We start from the raw sequence: 12,527 nt of genomic DNA, 5'->3' as shown, positions 1-12,527 counted from the left end.
TACATGTGCCTTTCTCTGTATAGATTCCGGTACTCCATATTATTATTTTGTCGCATATTTGAATAAAATGAGTCTCTAAAGGGCCCTTAGGTACATTCTATCTGTACATAGAGAATACAGGTTCTATTCCGTCCTCAGGGCTGAAGGCCTAGGGCCACCCACCGATATAGGCAGGGTCAGGCCTGGGTTGTATTAGATTGGTGGACGTAATACGCACTTCTCCATTATAAGTGTTAATGTACTGATACTTACACTAGCATACCGTTTTGTGGTATATGTATAAATTCTATAATGGATACACATCCCTGATATAACAAGCTCAGGTATAGAGAGTCCTGTTGTATTACCTTCCTGTCTCCACTAACATTTTGCTAGTTTATACAGTGTTTTCTACTGCAACATCTCCAGACTGAAGTCCGTGCTGTGGAGCATCGGGTCTTAGCCCACTGAAGCTACTCCCTATACCTGACAGGGCAGGTTGCTGGGAGATGGAAAAGGTCAGTGACATTCTACATAGCGTCCAGAGGGTTTCTGGATGCTCACAGGTAAGCGGGCTTTTCCCACTAATGCCAGACCTGACATTGCATAAGTTATTCTCTCTTTTACACCCTAGCTGCGTTCCTAGCAGCCATCCGCTCTTTAAATCAGTTGGCTCTACACTTTAGAGCTTCCCTGGTGCATAGTTTCAACATAAGATTAGTGACAATGTTCTACTGGAACTAGTGCACATCTTTACATTAAAGTGTGACAGTTTTTATGTCCTACGCAGGGGGCCTGGTGGATTTTCTATTCAGTATTGTTGATGTTTTCATCACATTGACGGGTACCTGGTTGGTACCTTCAGGGTTGTCCTAGTACTCTAGCCTTGCAGTATGGAATGCTTTCCTATTTTGGTAGCTCTCCCTGGGTGGCTGTTGCAGCTGTGCTCTTTAACTACTAGAGTATGTTCAGGCCAGCAGTTTGACTACGCTCTTCCATCATGTTGGGAGTTGTCTGTTGTTTTGGAGTTTGTGGCTGTGATTTTCTTTTCAGCCACAGGTGTTCGGTCGTGGTTTTCTACTCTGTTTTCGGAATGGGCTGTTCTGTTGTCTGACCCTCTGAAAGGTATTGTAATCTCAATCCTCTCGAAGCTGCCTCGGCCTCACTCCCAGTGTGATCGTAACTCGTTGGAGATTTCTATGGTCTTTTCCTTCTGCTGGTTTACAACTTGTAGTAGTTGGACCTTCAGGCTGGTTCGTGGTGACTGTTCGGCCTTGATTTTTGCCTCCCTGCATACTCTTTGTTAGGAGTCTGTGGACAGGATCAGCTCTGTTTCTGTAGATTGGTATAGTTATACTTGTATTTTTATGATTATGTCCAACAGTGCTGGTATTCTGTTATCTGCGACTGTTGCAGTTTCCCGTTTCCGAATCTGGTACAGTTTTCTCGAGTTTGTTCTCGGGTTACTGCCCTTCTCATATGGATTCGGGTTGGAGTTCTCTGCTCCCAACAGTCCGGCTTGGTCTGTTTTGTAGCTGAGTTTACAGCATTTTGATGCTTCTCCTCTGAGGGTGTTTTCTCGCTAGCCGCTTATTCCATTCTGTTTACGCTGTAAGTTGTGGAATTTCCTTGTCTGTTCCACAAGGAGCTCTGATTGTATCCTGGCTCACGACACTTGATCCTCAGCTCTTGTCTTCCGTTGAACCTCTGGTTTTTGGCGGTCCCTGTTTCAGTTGGCCTAAGGGTCAGCATGTTCTCTGCGCTTCCCACCCGGGAGGTTGGCTTTGGGACGTCCCCACTGTCTTGAACTCCAGTGTCCCCTAGTGGATGAAGGAGAAAACAGGATTTTGGTACTTACCGATAAATCCCTTTCTCCGATTCCATAGGGGACACTGGACGCCCGCCCAGCGCTGCGTACCTGCCAGTTGTTTGGTTCCTTCTATGGTTGTGTGACTGCATGGTTCCCTGCAGTGGTTTCCTCTGTTCTCCTTCGTTCGGTCTTGTTCCGTTCTGTGGTCTTCTCCTTCTCCTCGTTTTCCTGTTGTCCTCCGTCTCCTCTCGGGCTCAGTTCTTAAACTGGGGCTGATGGGGCATAGAGGGGGAGGAGCCAGTCACACTTCTAAATTTATTTAAAGTGCCAGGCTCTGCTCTACCACCGTCTGTACCCCACTGTCTTGAACTCCAGTGTCCCCTGTGGAATCGGAGAAAGGGATTTATCGGTAAGTACCAAAATCCTGTTTTTTGGGTGGGCACTCGTTATCAATTGCGTTTAAAACTTAACTTTTAATAATTTATTTAAATATTAAAAAAATATATTCAAACAGACATATAGGAGTAAAAACAAAAGGGCTCAATATAAGAGAAGAAATGAGAATATATTTAGCAATATAATTCAATCCGGAAGCACAAATGCTCCAATATTTGTTGCAGCAGACAGTCACCAAGTTGATTAGTAAAAAGTTATTGATTTACTATATTGTAATTGGTAGTATAGTTCAAATGAATATTACTGTGACGAGTGATATCAATATATAGACCACCATTTGATTTTATAGAGATGTAAATTCATCTCAAATTCAAATAACAGTTATAATGCAGTTACATATTCCGTATAACAATCCGGAGTTGTCTCAGATATACAGTACATAAATGTCACACTCTGTCAACTGAAGGAAAGAAATATCAAAGTATTTACTATTGACATAAAGGCTAAATTTACCATTAATATTAAAAATGTTGACATACAGTAGATATTGTATGTATGGAGATAAATTTAGAAAATAGAAGATGACAGATCCCTCCATGGCGTGCTATGATGCAGCTGCTGCTCCTTGTGTGCAAAGCATTAATACAAGGAGTGAGCGTACCACATAGTCTGCTCCTGGACGTGAATGAGTGTAAGGATATCTGCTTTTGGACTCACCGTAAGGTGGACCTTGTTGTGACAGTGCATGGACCTCCAGTACAAGTGGTACAATGAGAGTACCCCGAATACTGAAAGAATAATTTCAAGGTGGAAAAAGGTTGAGAATAGTCAATGTGAACTGAGAGGAAATTGTACACATGATCACAGTACTGCAAGCTGCTGCTCCTCATATGCCAATTAGCCTTGATGGGGAGTGAGCGGTGCAGCACTGGTGGTGACGTAGGAAAGAAGTTAAATATTTATTTATTAACAGTTTCTTATATAGCGCAGCATATTCCGTTGCGCTTTACAATTGGAAGCATAAATAGAACAAAATTAGGTAGTAATACACAGATATATAGGTAGGAAGGCCCTGCTCGTAAGCTTACAATCTATAAGATTGACTATGTGTATCCTAAGGTGGTGGAGGGATTCTGATATCTATAGACATAGCAGGGTCCACCTCCACCTCAACTTTTGGAATAACACACGATCCACTGAAAAGAAAGAAAGTATACCTCTCATATATAATATAATGCTGGGGCCGCCAGTGCCTGGATGTGGCTCCGGTATACTCATGTCAACCGGCGGTGCTGTGCTCCACACTGAGGAAGTGTATAACGGAACAGCCGTCTGTAACAGGGACCCACTGTGCACGAGCGGGTTACCTGAATATTTAAATGAATTATTAAAAGTTAAGTTTTAAACGGAATTGATAATGAGTGCCCCCCCAAAAAGAGAGAGTTAATTTTCTCCAATTTATTGTTCTGTTCCACATTTTACTCTCGGGGGTGCACCCCCACATGTGTGATATTCGTGATAAATATTTACCATATGATCCACCTTGATTATTGGGAAATTAATAATTATAATTTTATCTGTATTACTATCTTGTCATTATATTTTTGTCTTACCAGTGCTCGGATTTTCCCCTGCCCCTTTTCCCTTGTGATTCCTTGCAGTAATTGTCAGAGGATATAGCGGACCTATACATTCCTGGTGTGAACGGAAAAAGTTCTGTGGAGTCTTCCTTGACTTGAGTCATGTTACCTAGTCATTTTCTGCACAACTTTAGAAAGATTTGACAAGTTTGAAACTTTTGCACTCGAGGATGTAGGGCCACAGATTTGGTGTCCCTGTAATTGTTAAAATATAACATCGTTTTAAAACAGAATAAGGAAGCATGTGTGTACTGTAGTTTTATTGCCACTTTTACATTTTTCTTACATTGTAATACCTGTATATGAAAAATATATGTATGATTCATTCTATTTTTCAAAGCACATTTATTGCTTTTGTGTATAGTCTGGCCTAAACATTTTATCTAATAGCAATATCTTTCATTACAAATGTATTACTTTGCAAATGTTGGTGTACGCAAATGGGCTGCCAGGGGATACCCAGGTGAAGAGAGGTTGAGAACCACTGGGTTAGATACATTTGTACAGATGTGTTCACATACTTGTATCCTCCGTGTGCTACAAGTTGCGTTACACATAACGCCTGAGTGCTGTGTGACTCGGTAGCGCTGAGCGTCTTATTGTGTGATTTTTTGTTTTTGCCTTCAAATGCGTCTTTTTCACACTACGATGCAAATAGAACACACGCAGCTTCGGCTGATTAAAGTGATAAGTGGCATGCCTACAGTATACTGTGTGCACCTGCTGCAGGGACAGTGGCAGGTCGGGAGTTTGATTGGGGCAGTACACCTGTCAAACCGTAGTGCAGGTGTCCTAAGGCGAGCTCAGGGAGGACAGAAACCTCCCGTGTCACAGCTATTTCAGTGGCTGTGACACTGTAACATAGCATTTCACATGCAGATACACTTTCTGTGTTACTGAGTCATGCCATGGCATGGCGATACTACAATGACTGTATAACACGCAAGGAGACAGATGTATGCAGACACATCTGTACCTATGTATACTGCAGTAGCCAACTACACTATTTTACCAACTTGTTACTCTGTAAAAGAAGCAGAAATAAGACAATGGGAGTAAAGTATGCATATTAATAAATCTGTTATGTTCTCTGTCACAGGCCAGATGAATCCATTAGATTGGCAGGTGATGTCCCTTTGTCTGCACTGGGCCTCGTAACATATCTAACCAGGATGCTGCAGGATCACTACTGCTGTGCACAGGAAAACCTGTTAGTGGCAGCAAGCACAAAGCCCATGCATGGTGAGCCAAGCTTATTATAATAAACAATGGAGATAACATGTAAACGTAGTAGTTGTTTTATGCATAGGTAAATCCAAGTAGGGCATACAGGGGGTTGTTTGCCATAAGTCTATGTGAAGATACTCATTGTTTCCTATTAATTAAATTGAAATGTTAGGAACCACGAGATTTTGAAACTGTTTCCAAAGTTCATTTTCAATATCCTATTCTGTAAGACTAGGTATTTCCCAGAATGTATAGTCTGTAATAATACTTAAATATACAGTAGATAGGAAGCTAAAGAACGCTGCACCGACCTGCTGGATATGCTTCTGGTACCTCCTGCATTGAATGTGGATGTGATTTGAGCCAGTGTCGCTTGTCTGTTACCACCTGTGGACGGCTACTGCGCTGTCCACAGTGGGTGGTAATGCCTTCCATGAGGTATTCCCGATACATACTTGTCACTGTAGATCGAGGAATGTTGAATGCCCGCACAACTTCGGAAATGGTATGTCCCATTATCATGCCCTTGCAGGTGTTCATACTGACCCACGAGATGTCAGATTACAACTGATGCAGGTCTGGGTATTTGAAAGATGTCACAGTACGGTGTCGCCCCCTACCATTACCTTTACATACGGCTATCTCATGACTTTTGGCACTTCAGTGTATGTCTCATATTGCACCCTGGTTTCTTCTCCCTATTCTCTCGCCATGTCTCTAGGTGTGCTTTCTGCTCTGCGGTTATGTCTGCTGGATGCTTCCTCTGTCTCACAATCCCTGTCACAGACTGACCTTGCCCTTAGTTGGTGCTGTCTCCTACAGAAACTGGTGCGCTTGTTGCAGGAGATAGCATCCTTCATCTTGAGCATGTTGCACAAAGCATGGGGTGAGCAGATATCAGGTGAGTCATGCTGGTGTTATTACATCCCAATATGCACTATTCCTAACCTCTTTATGTGATTGTAAGCTTTCTATAACATGTGTTAAATGACATTGCCTGTAGTTACCAGCATTTATTTATATGTGTGTTGCAAAGCTGTCTAACTTGTTGTTTACGGACCCCATGCAAAGTTCCAACAGTATTTCTGAGTGTTCACCATGAGAAAAAAATTGAATTTAACATAATAAAAATCTGGGAATGCTAACATACATGTGGCCCTTCCCATTAAATCAGTATGTACCTTGCTATAAGATTATATATATATATATATATATATATATATATATATATATATATATATAGAGAGAGACAACAGGTAAGAAGGCGGCACCCGAACGACTTGTAAAGATTCCACAAAGCCCACACATATGAACTGGGCTTTGTGGAATCCTTACAAGTCGTTTGAGTGCCGCCGCCTTACCTGTTGTCTACATTAGTGTGTCCCTGGATTCAGAGATTCACACGAGGAGGGCACCTTATGCAGCTGTTTGATATCAGCAAAGGAGGGCCGATCTTCACAGCAAGTAGATTTTATATGTATATGTATATGTGTATATATGTATATATATATATATATATATATATATATATATATAAAATTAATGTACTATTCTAATTGTCAGCAAATGTAGTTTTTGACTTCTGTGGGTGGGGACATCACAACCAAACTCTTAATCGAGAGCAGAAAAGCCTTTGCTATAACTGGTGTGGTCTCTGTCACACAGATGTAGCTGCTCCGTCCTTTGAAGAAATGGGCAAGGCTGTTAGTGTCCTGATTGCACAGGGGAGAGGTGTGGTGGATATACAGGAAGATATTCTGCTCTCAGAGGAACACAGCCTCATCATGACTTGTTGCTGGGTCTCCTTAAAGGTGAGAATCCTAAAAATGAATGTAAGCTGCATGAGATGAGTTACAATTCCCAGCTTTGTCTGTATATTTTCCTCTCAGGAAATTGGAACGTTTCTTGGGCCTTTAGTAGAGAAGCTGATTGCTGGCTCCACACCGCTGCTTCCTGACTTGGTAGTAGAAGGTTCTGTGGCAACATATCATGACATATTCCTGAGATGTCGTCACTGGGTACGTTCCATACAGTGGGTGTTACTTGTGTCATAACTGAAAATAGTGTGTGTGGGAGTGTAAAGGTCACATTCTGTCATACTTCTTCATTATGTCACCATTGGTGATGCTGCACAGATAAATCATTGAACTTATAGAGCAATTAGATAGAGAGATAATATAGGGCACATTCCATTCATTAACCATATATTTACTGGTGGTTGAGGGTAGAGTTTAATGGCAGGTTTATTTTATTTATAATATTAATACATTTTAAGGTGCGTTATTCAAATAAATAAGCTTTCTCTATTTTCATTAATGCTTATGATTTGTTATCACCCTCCTGAGGTGTTTTAACAACTCCATCACTAGGTGGGCAAGTACTGTAAGCACGTCTGCACATATACTACATGTTTTTCAGTTCATAAATAACTCTTTGTTTCCCCAATAGTAACAAATGCATTTCTAATGCTGCTGTGAGCTATCATAACAACCAGTAGATGAATGTGAGGACCAGAGCTGGAAGATGAAGGAGGTTCAGATAAGATAAATAGGGAAGATTATGGATATTGGCAGAGGACTGTTTTAACATTTATACAATGACTAGTTCATGTTTCATGTCTCCACCTTTCACTGTCTCTCCTCATTCCCACCACAGCATTGGTAACTGCACAGAAATGCCAGTAGCTAATGATAGCTGTAATATTAATGTTTGATAATGTCACGCAGTAGCCATCCACAGCTATCAGCCCCTGCTATGTATCAAGTGTTTGCTACACCTCTTAGATTGTAAGCTCATTTGGGCAGGTCCACCTTCAGCTTCTGTTTAATCATTGTATGCAATTTATTTGTGTCATGATCACCTCAATGTACATCACTGCGTAATGTGTTTCCGTTTTATAACATAAGGCTAATAATACTAGACAGTACAATAAGTAAGGCTTCTGTCCACACCGATGACACTGCAGACCTGATGCTGAGATGAATGTACACCTATGTGTTCTTCTAATCTGCCGTTTAAGATGAATGTGTTCTTCTAATCTGCCGTTTAAGTAGACCACACCCAGTAACTTTTATAATTTCTTTTTCTCACGTCCATGTCAGCAGAATTTATGTAACTGCTGCAGGAACATGGGCTCAGGTGTATAACCCAGCAGTTATATGATGGGATATTTTTACTTTTGCAAGTGTTCAATGTGGGTAAAAGAAGTTGGGACATGACTGTTATTATATGTGTATCCTCCAGGGGGCAGTCGATGGCTGCATTGCAGGATTTACCAGGCTTTGTGCTGCATTGCTTCACCATAAAGATCCAAAGTGGAGAGATCTCCCAAGGGATATGATGGAGCAGGTATGGTATGCAGTATATACAGTATAATGCCTTTCCTGTGTCAGTCCTTGACCTACATTATGTTTCACAGGCTTTGGTACAAGCACGGTCGCAGAACTCTCTTTCTGTAACTCGCCGAGCCGCAGGCTTTCCTGTACTCCTGCAGTGCATCTTCTCTGCGGAGGGACCACAGCATCCTCTTCTTGAATCCTGTGTGCCATCTTTATTAACATTAGCTAAAGAGCCACTCCCCTCTAACTGGGACCAGACACGAGACCTGCCACAGGTAAAAGAGCCAAAGAACATATGCCATCCATTATTTATAGTAGTACAGATATTAGGCTATGTGATAAATGTCAGTCACTGTTCTCAAACACAATTATTTTCAGGTATCTGCAGTTCATGCTCTACAGACTATGCTACGATCAGCGAGCCTTCGCGCCACACTCCTCCATCATGCAGTTCCTTTGATGTCACTTTCACTCGGCAATCTGCGCTCTCCCTGCTGGGCCATGCGCAATGCAGCTCTGCAGCTTTTCAGTAAGTTGTACTGTGTGTGAGCCAGCTATGAATGACAAACATAAGCAGTGTAAGTGAATTAATGACCAGGAGAATGTGTCCATCCCTTTTCCCCAGCTGCTCTTTCTGTTGGTATGTTGGAACTTTCTCACAGTGACGTTGATAGTACAGTGCAGAGCACAGTGCACATCGGAACTCTTCTGCGGAGATATCCAGGACTGCTGGACTTACTGCTGCAGGAACTGTACAAGGCTGGACAAGAGAAAGAGTTGCTGCATCCCAGTCTGCATCCTGTCCTCACATTGCTTGCTAAGCTGCAACCAGGGGGAGACAATGAGGCCAGGTACCAGATGGTTACGTAGTGTACAGGAAATGTTTTATGTTGCTATTTTACGTGTAGTTTGGATCTTTATAATACACTGTTTATACCAGATGTTTACTAGAGCCTCTGTTGGACCTGAGAGAAAACCCGATCTATGCAGTGCGTGGTATGGCTGCTCGTGCCCTTGTGCCCGTTGTCCCGGTGATAGATTATCACGTGCTACTTCTTCAGATGGCAAAGGACCTTCCCCATGCAAATGAAGGAGTGTCCCACAATGGATTACATGGTCGACTGCTACAGATTTATGCTCTGCTGTCACTAACTGTGAAGGAAAACTGGTGAGAATACAGTGACAGGGTGGGGACGATACATAGATATACATGGATATTTGCTCGCACGTTGTACAATTCTACATAAAGAAGTTTATTTCCTGCTTTTAGCTATTTCGTAGCTATTCTCTAACAAATAATTATCTCCATAATATCTCTGATATATACAGTATATACATAGAAGCCAACTTTGAGGGCTCTATAGTACCCCACCCATATGACTGAAAGATGCCATGCATTGTTCGCTACAGCATAAATATGGGGGTTCGTATGTGTGTATATATTACAAGGTGTGCAGAGCAGGATTCTTTCCTGTATGAATTTATTTTGTTTCATATCTGTATAGCTTAATTACAGCTTCATACACTAACCGTTTTCTATGTTTACAGGGGATGTAGTTAGCTTGCCGACACCCGGGATGCCGGCCGTCGGAAGCCCGACTTGGGACTAAATATAGGCATCGAAATACCGACGCCTATCATTATCCCCACGTCCAAATCCTGACAAGCCGATATCCCGAACAAAGGTAAGCGAGGCTACTTAGCTGTTAGCCGCAGGTGGGGGGGAGGGTTAGGTTTAGGAAGCATGGTGGGGTTAGGTTTTTTTTTTTTGGAGGGGGCGGGGGGTGGAGGTTAGGGTTAGTCATCACTGGGGGGTGGTTAGGGTTAGGCTCCACTGGGGGGAGGTTATGGTTAGGCACCACTGGGAGTGTTAGGGTTAGGCACTAAGGGGGGACGGTTATGTTTAGGCATCAAGGGAGGAGGGTTAGGTTTAGAAACTTACGGGGAGGGTTAGGGTGCGGGATGGGGAGGGTTAGGGTACAGGAGTGTCCCAGAATGGATTACATGGTCTACTGCTGCAGATTTATGCTCTACTGTCACTAACTGTGAAGGAAAACTGGTGAGAATATAGTGACAGGGTGGGGACAATACATGGATATTTGCTCGCACGTTGTGCAATTCCACATAAAAATTTTTATTTCTTCTTCAGGGTCCATAGGGAAACCATGGGGAAATGTGGTTGGAGTGATCCAGGCACCAAACAGTTAAGCTTTCAGCTCCCAGGATGCCTCGGGTCCTCCGCCACATATAGCCCGGCCACGGGTATTCAGCTTCATGTTTGGTGCGGCAGGATCAGTTGCACCTTCTAAACAGAGGATAGGCTTAGCAGTTCCAAGGTTTTTTTTTTTTTTCTTCAGAGCAAGCAGCACTAGTCGTCCTAATGGACTCCGATGCTGATGCTCTATCTTCTTCCGCCGGCGACGCAACACCAGTAACCGGACTGGTGATTTCGGCAGGCACGAGCAGAGCTCAGCGAGAGGCGATACTGGGCCCAAGGACTGCGGCCAGGAACACGGAGATGCAGGTAAGGCACTCGCGGGAAACCAAGTGTGGCAGTCCGTACCTCCAGCGGTGGAGAGCCGCTGGAGGTCACTGTAGTAGGGCGACCGGTGTACGCTCCCCCACTAAGACCACCCGGGGCATATTTGTCTGGCGCCGGGGACGGACTTAGCGGTTGTTACGGGATACCAGCGCTCCCAGGGGTTAATGCAGCATAGGGGGAGGTAGGTTCTCCCTGGCAGCCCCTCCCCAAGCCCAGACGCTGATCTGTCGCCCTGCAATCACTTGTCAGTGCTCTGCTGAAGCTGCTGGTCTCAGGAGGTGTTGGATCCAGTCTCCCTGTATACGTCTCCCCAAAGGCCAGGTTATACAGTGCTCAAATCCTACCAAACCTTGTGTTTTAAGTAGTTGATTATGAGCCCATTGCAAGTATATTGTATGCATTCAGTATTCTCCCCAGAAAATTTTTCCAGCCAGGTGGCATCAAGAAGTATGTTTTAAACCCTGACCTTATAATGATTTAAACTTGAAATAACATTTTATATATTAATTCTCCTCTTCTTATGGCCCAGTCGTCTGAAGCTGCAAAGTCTGTAGGATCTGGTCCTTTTTATACAGCTCCCAGATATAATGCCCACTTACAGGCTCCCAAAGTGCCGAGTGGTAGACTGTTTCTTCCTGGGTGGTGCACCCGCAAAAAATAGCCTGGGGAGAACACTGGCATTGTATGTGACTTATGCTAGCTCTGCTGTGTTGATACTGCCTTTATTTTCTGTACTGTCAGTTTAACTCTCACTGCTATTTCTCCTCAACCCTATTTCTATAGGTGTGTGGAATTTTATTTATCTCTTTTCTCTTATACTTCACATTTATTGATACTTGTGAAGGCGTTCACATTATGTTTAAGGGTAAGGGTAAACAGGAGGCTGAGGCCCCCGGTGCTGGTTTCATGTAAAAGCTGTATGGCAGGCTTGTCCCCTCAGGATTTTATACAGGATGGTTTGTGTGCTATTTGTTATAAAAAAAAAAAAACCTCACCAGTCCAGTCTACCAGCCCCTGTACAGGAGCCACCCTGGGTGATCTCCTTGTCTTAGGTTATGATGCAGTTAGTGGACCGTTTGACTACTCCCTCGCTGCCTCCCATAATGGAATACCCACAGCAGTTTCAGCCTGCTATGTTTGTCCTATACATCCTTCCTGGATGGATGTTTATGCCCACTCAAGTCAGAGTACTACTCAGTCTGCTCTACGTTTCAGCAAATGTTGCAGGCAAACAGACCAGCAACCATTAAAGCACCTAAGTGAACGGTATCATCTTGTCAGTCCGCCCAGCTTGTAGATTCTGATGCATCATCAGAGGACTTCCTATATAGAGTCAGATGATGCGCCAGGTTCTTCTCAGGGATCTATCTCAGAAGAGGAGGACCATACTTCTACAGAGTATGTCCCTTCCTTGGTTAGGGTGGTCAAATCAATCCTAAATATAGAGGATGACGAGCCAGCTCCTAAACCTAAGGCTGCGGGGTGTTTAAACACAAGAATGTGGTTAAAGCTGGGTTTCCTAATGCGTTTCGAATCGTGATCAATTCTTCAGATTGATCACAATTCGAAACGCATTATGGACTACATGCTACAGG

At 43.2% G+C, this 12,527-nt stretch overlaps 1 protein-coding gene across 2 annotated transcripts in view; it reads left to right on the top strand.

The window, feature by feature from the left end:
* Window positions 1–12,527, top strand: part of LOC148517947 (tRNA (32-2'-O)-methyltransferase regulator THADA-like) — a 51,954-nt gene that overhangs the window by 33,340 nt on the left and 6,087 nt on the right. For both annotated transcript variants that reach the window (XM_088477837.1, XM_088477838.1), the window contains 9 exons: window positions 4,925–5,067; window positions 5,774–5,953; window positions 6,718–6,863; window positions 6,942–7,070; window positions 8,296–8,400; window positions 8,471–8,665; window positions 8,769–8,919; window positions 9,016–9,241; window positions 9,331–9,558. In XM_088477837.1, coding sequence (XP_088333963.1) covers window positions 4,925–5,067; window positions 5,774–5,953; window positions 6,718–6,863; window positions 6,942–7,070; window positions 8,296–8,400; window positions 8,471–8,665; window positions 8,769–8,919; window positions 9,016–9,241; window positions 9,331–9,558 — 1,503 coding nt within the window. The remainder of the gene's footprint in view (window positions 1–4,924; window positions 5,068–5,773; window positions 5,954–6,717; window positions 6,864–6,941; window positions 7,071–8,295; window positions 8,401–8,470; window positions 8,666–8,768; window positions 8,920–9,015; window positions 9,242–9,330; window positions 9,559–12,527) is intronic.

This window comes from Taudactylus pleione, unplaced genomic scaffold (genome assembly GCF_031769625.1).
Source record: "Taudactylus pleione unplaced genomic scaffold, aTauple2 ptg000205l, whole genome shotgun sequence".
Classification (NCBI taxonomy): Eukaryota; Metazoa; Chordata; class Amphibia; order Anura; family Myobatrachidae; genus Taudactylus; species Taudactylus pleione.
The sequence above is the reverse complement of the archived record's forward strand: the minus strand, read 5'-3'. Positions and strand labels throughout refer to the sequence as shown.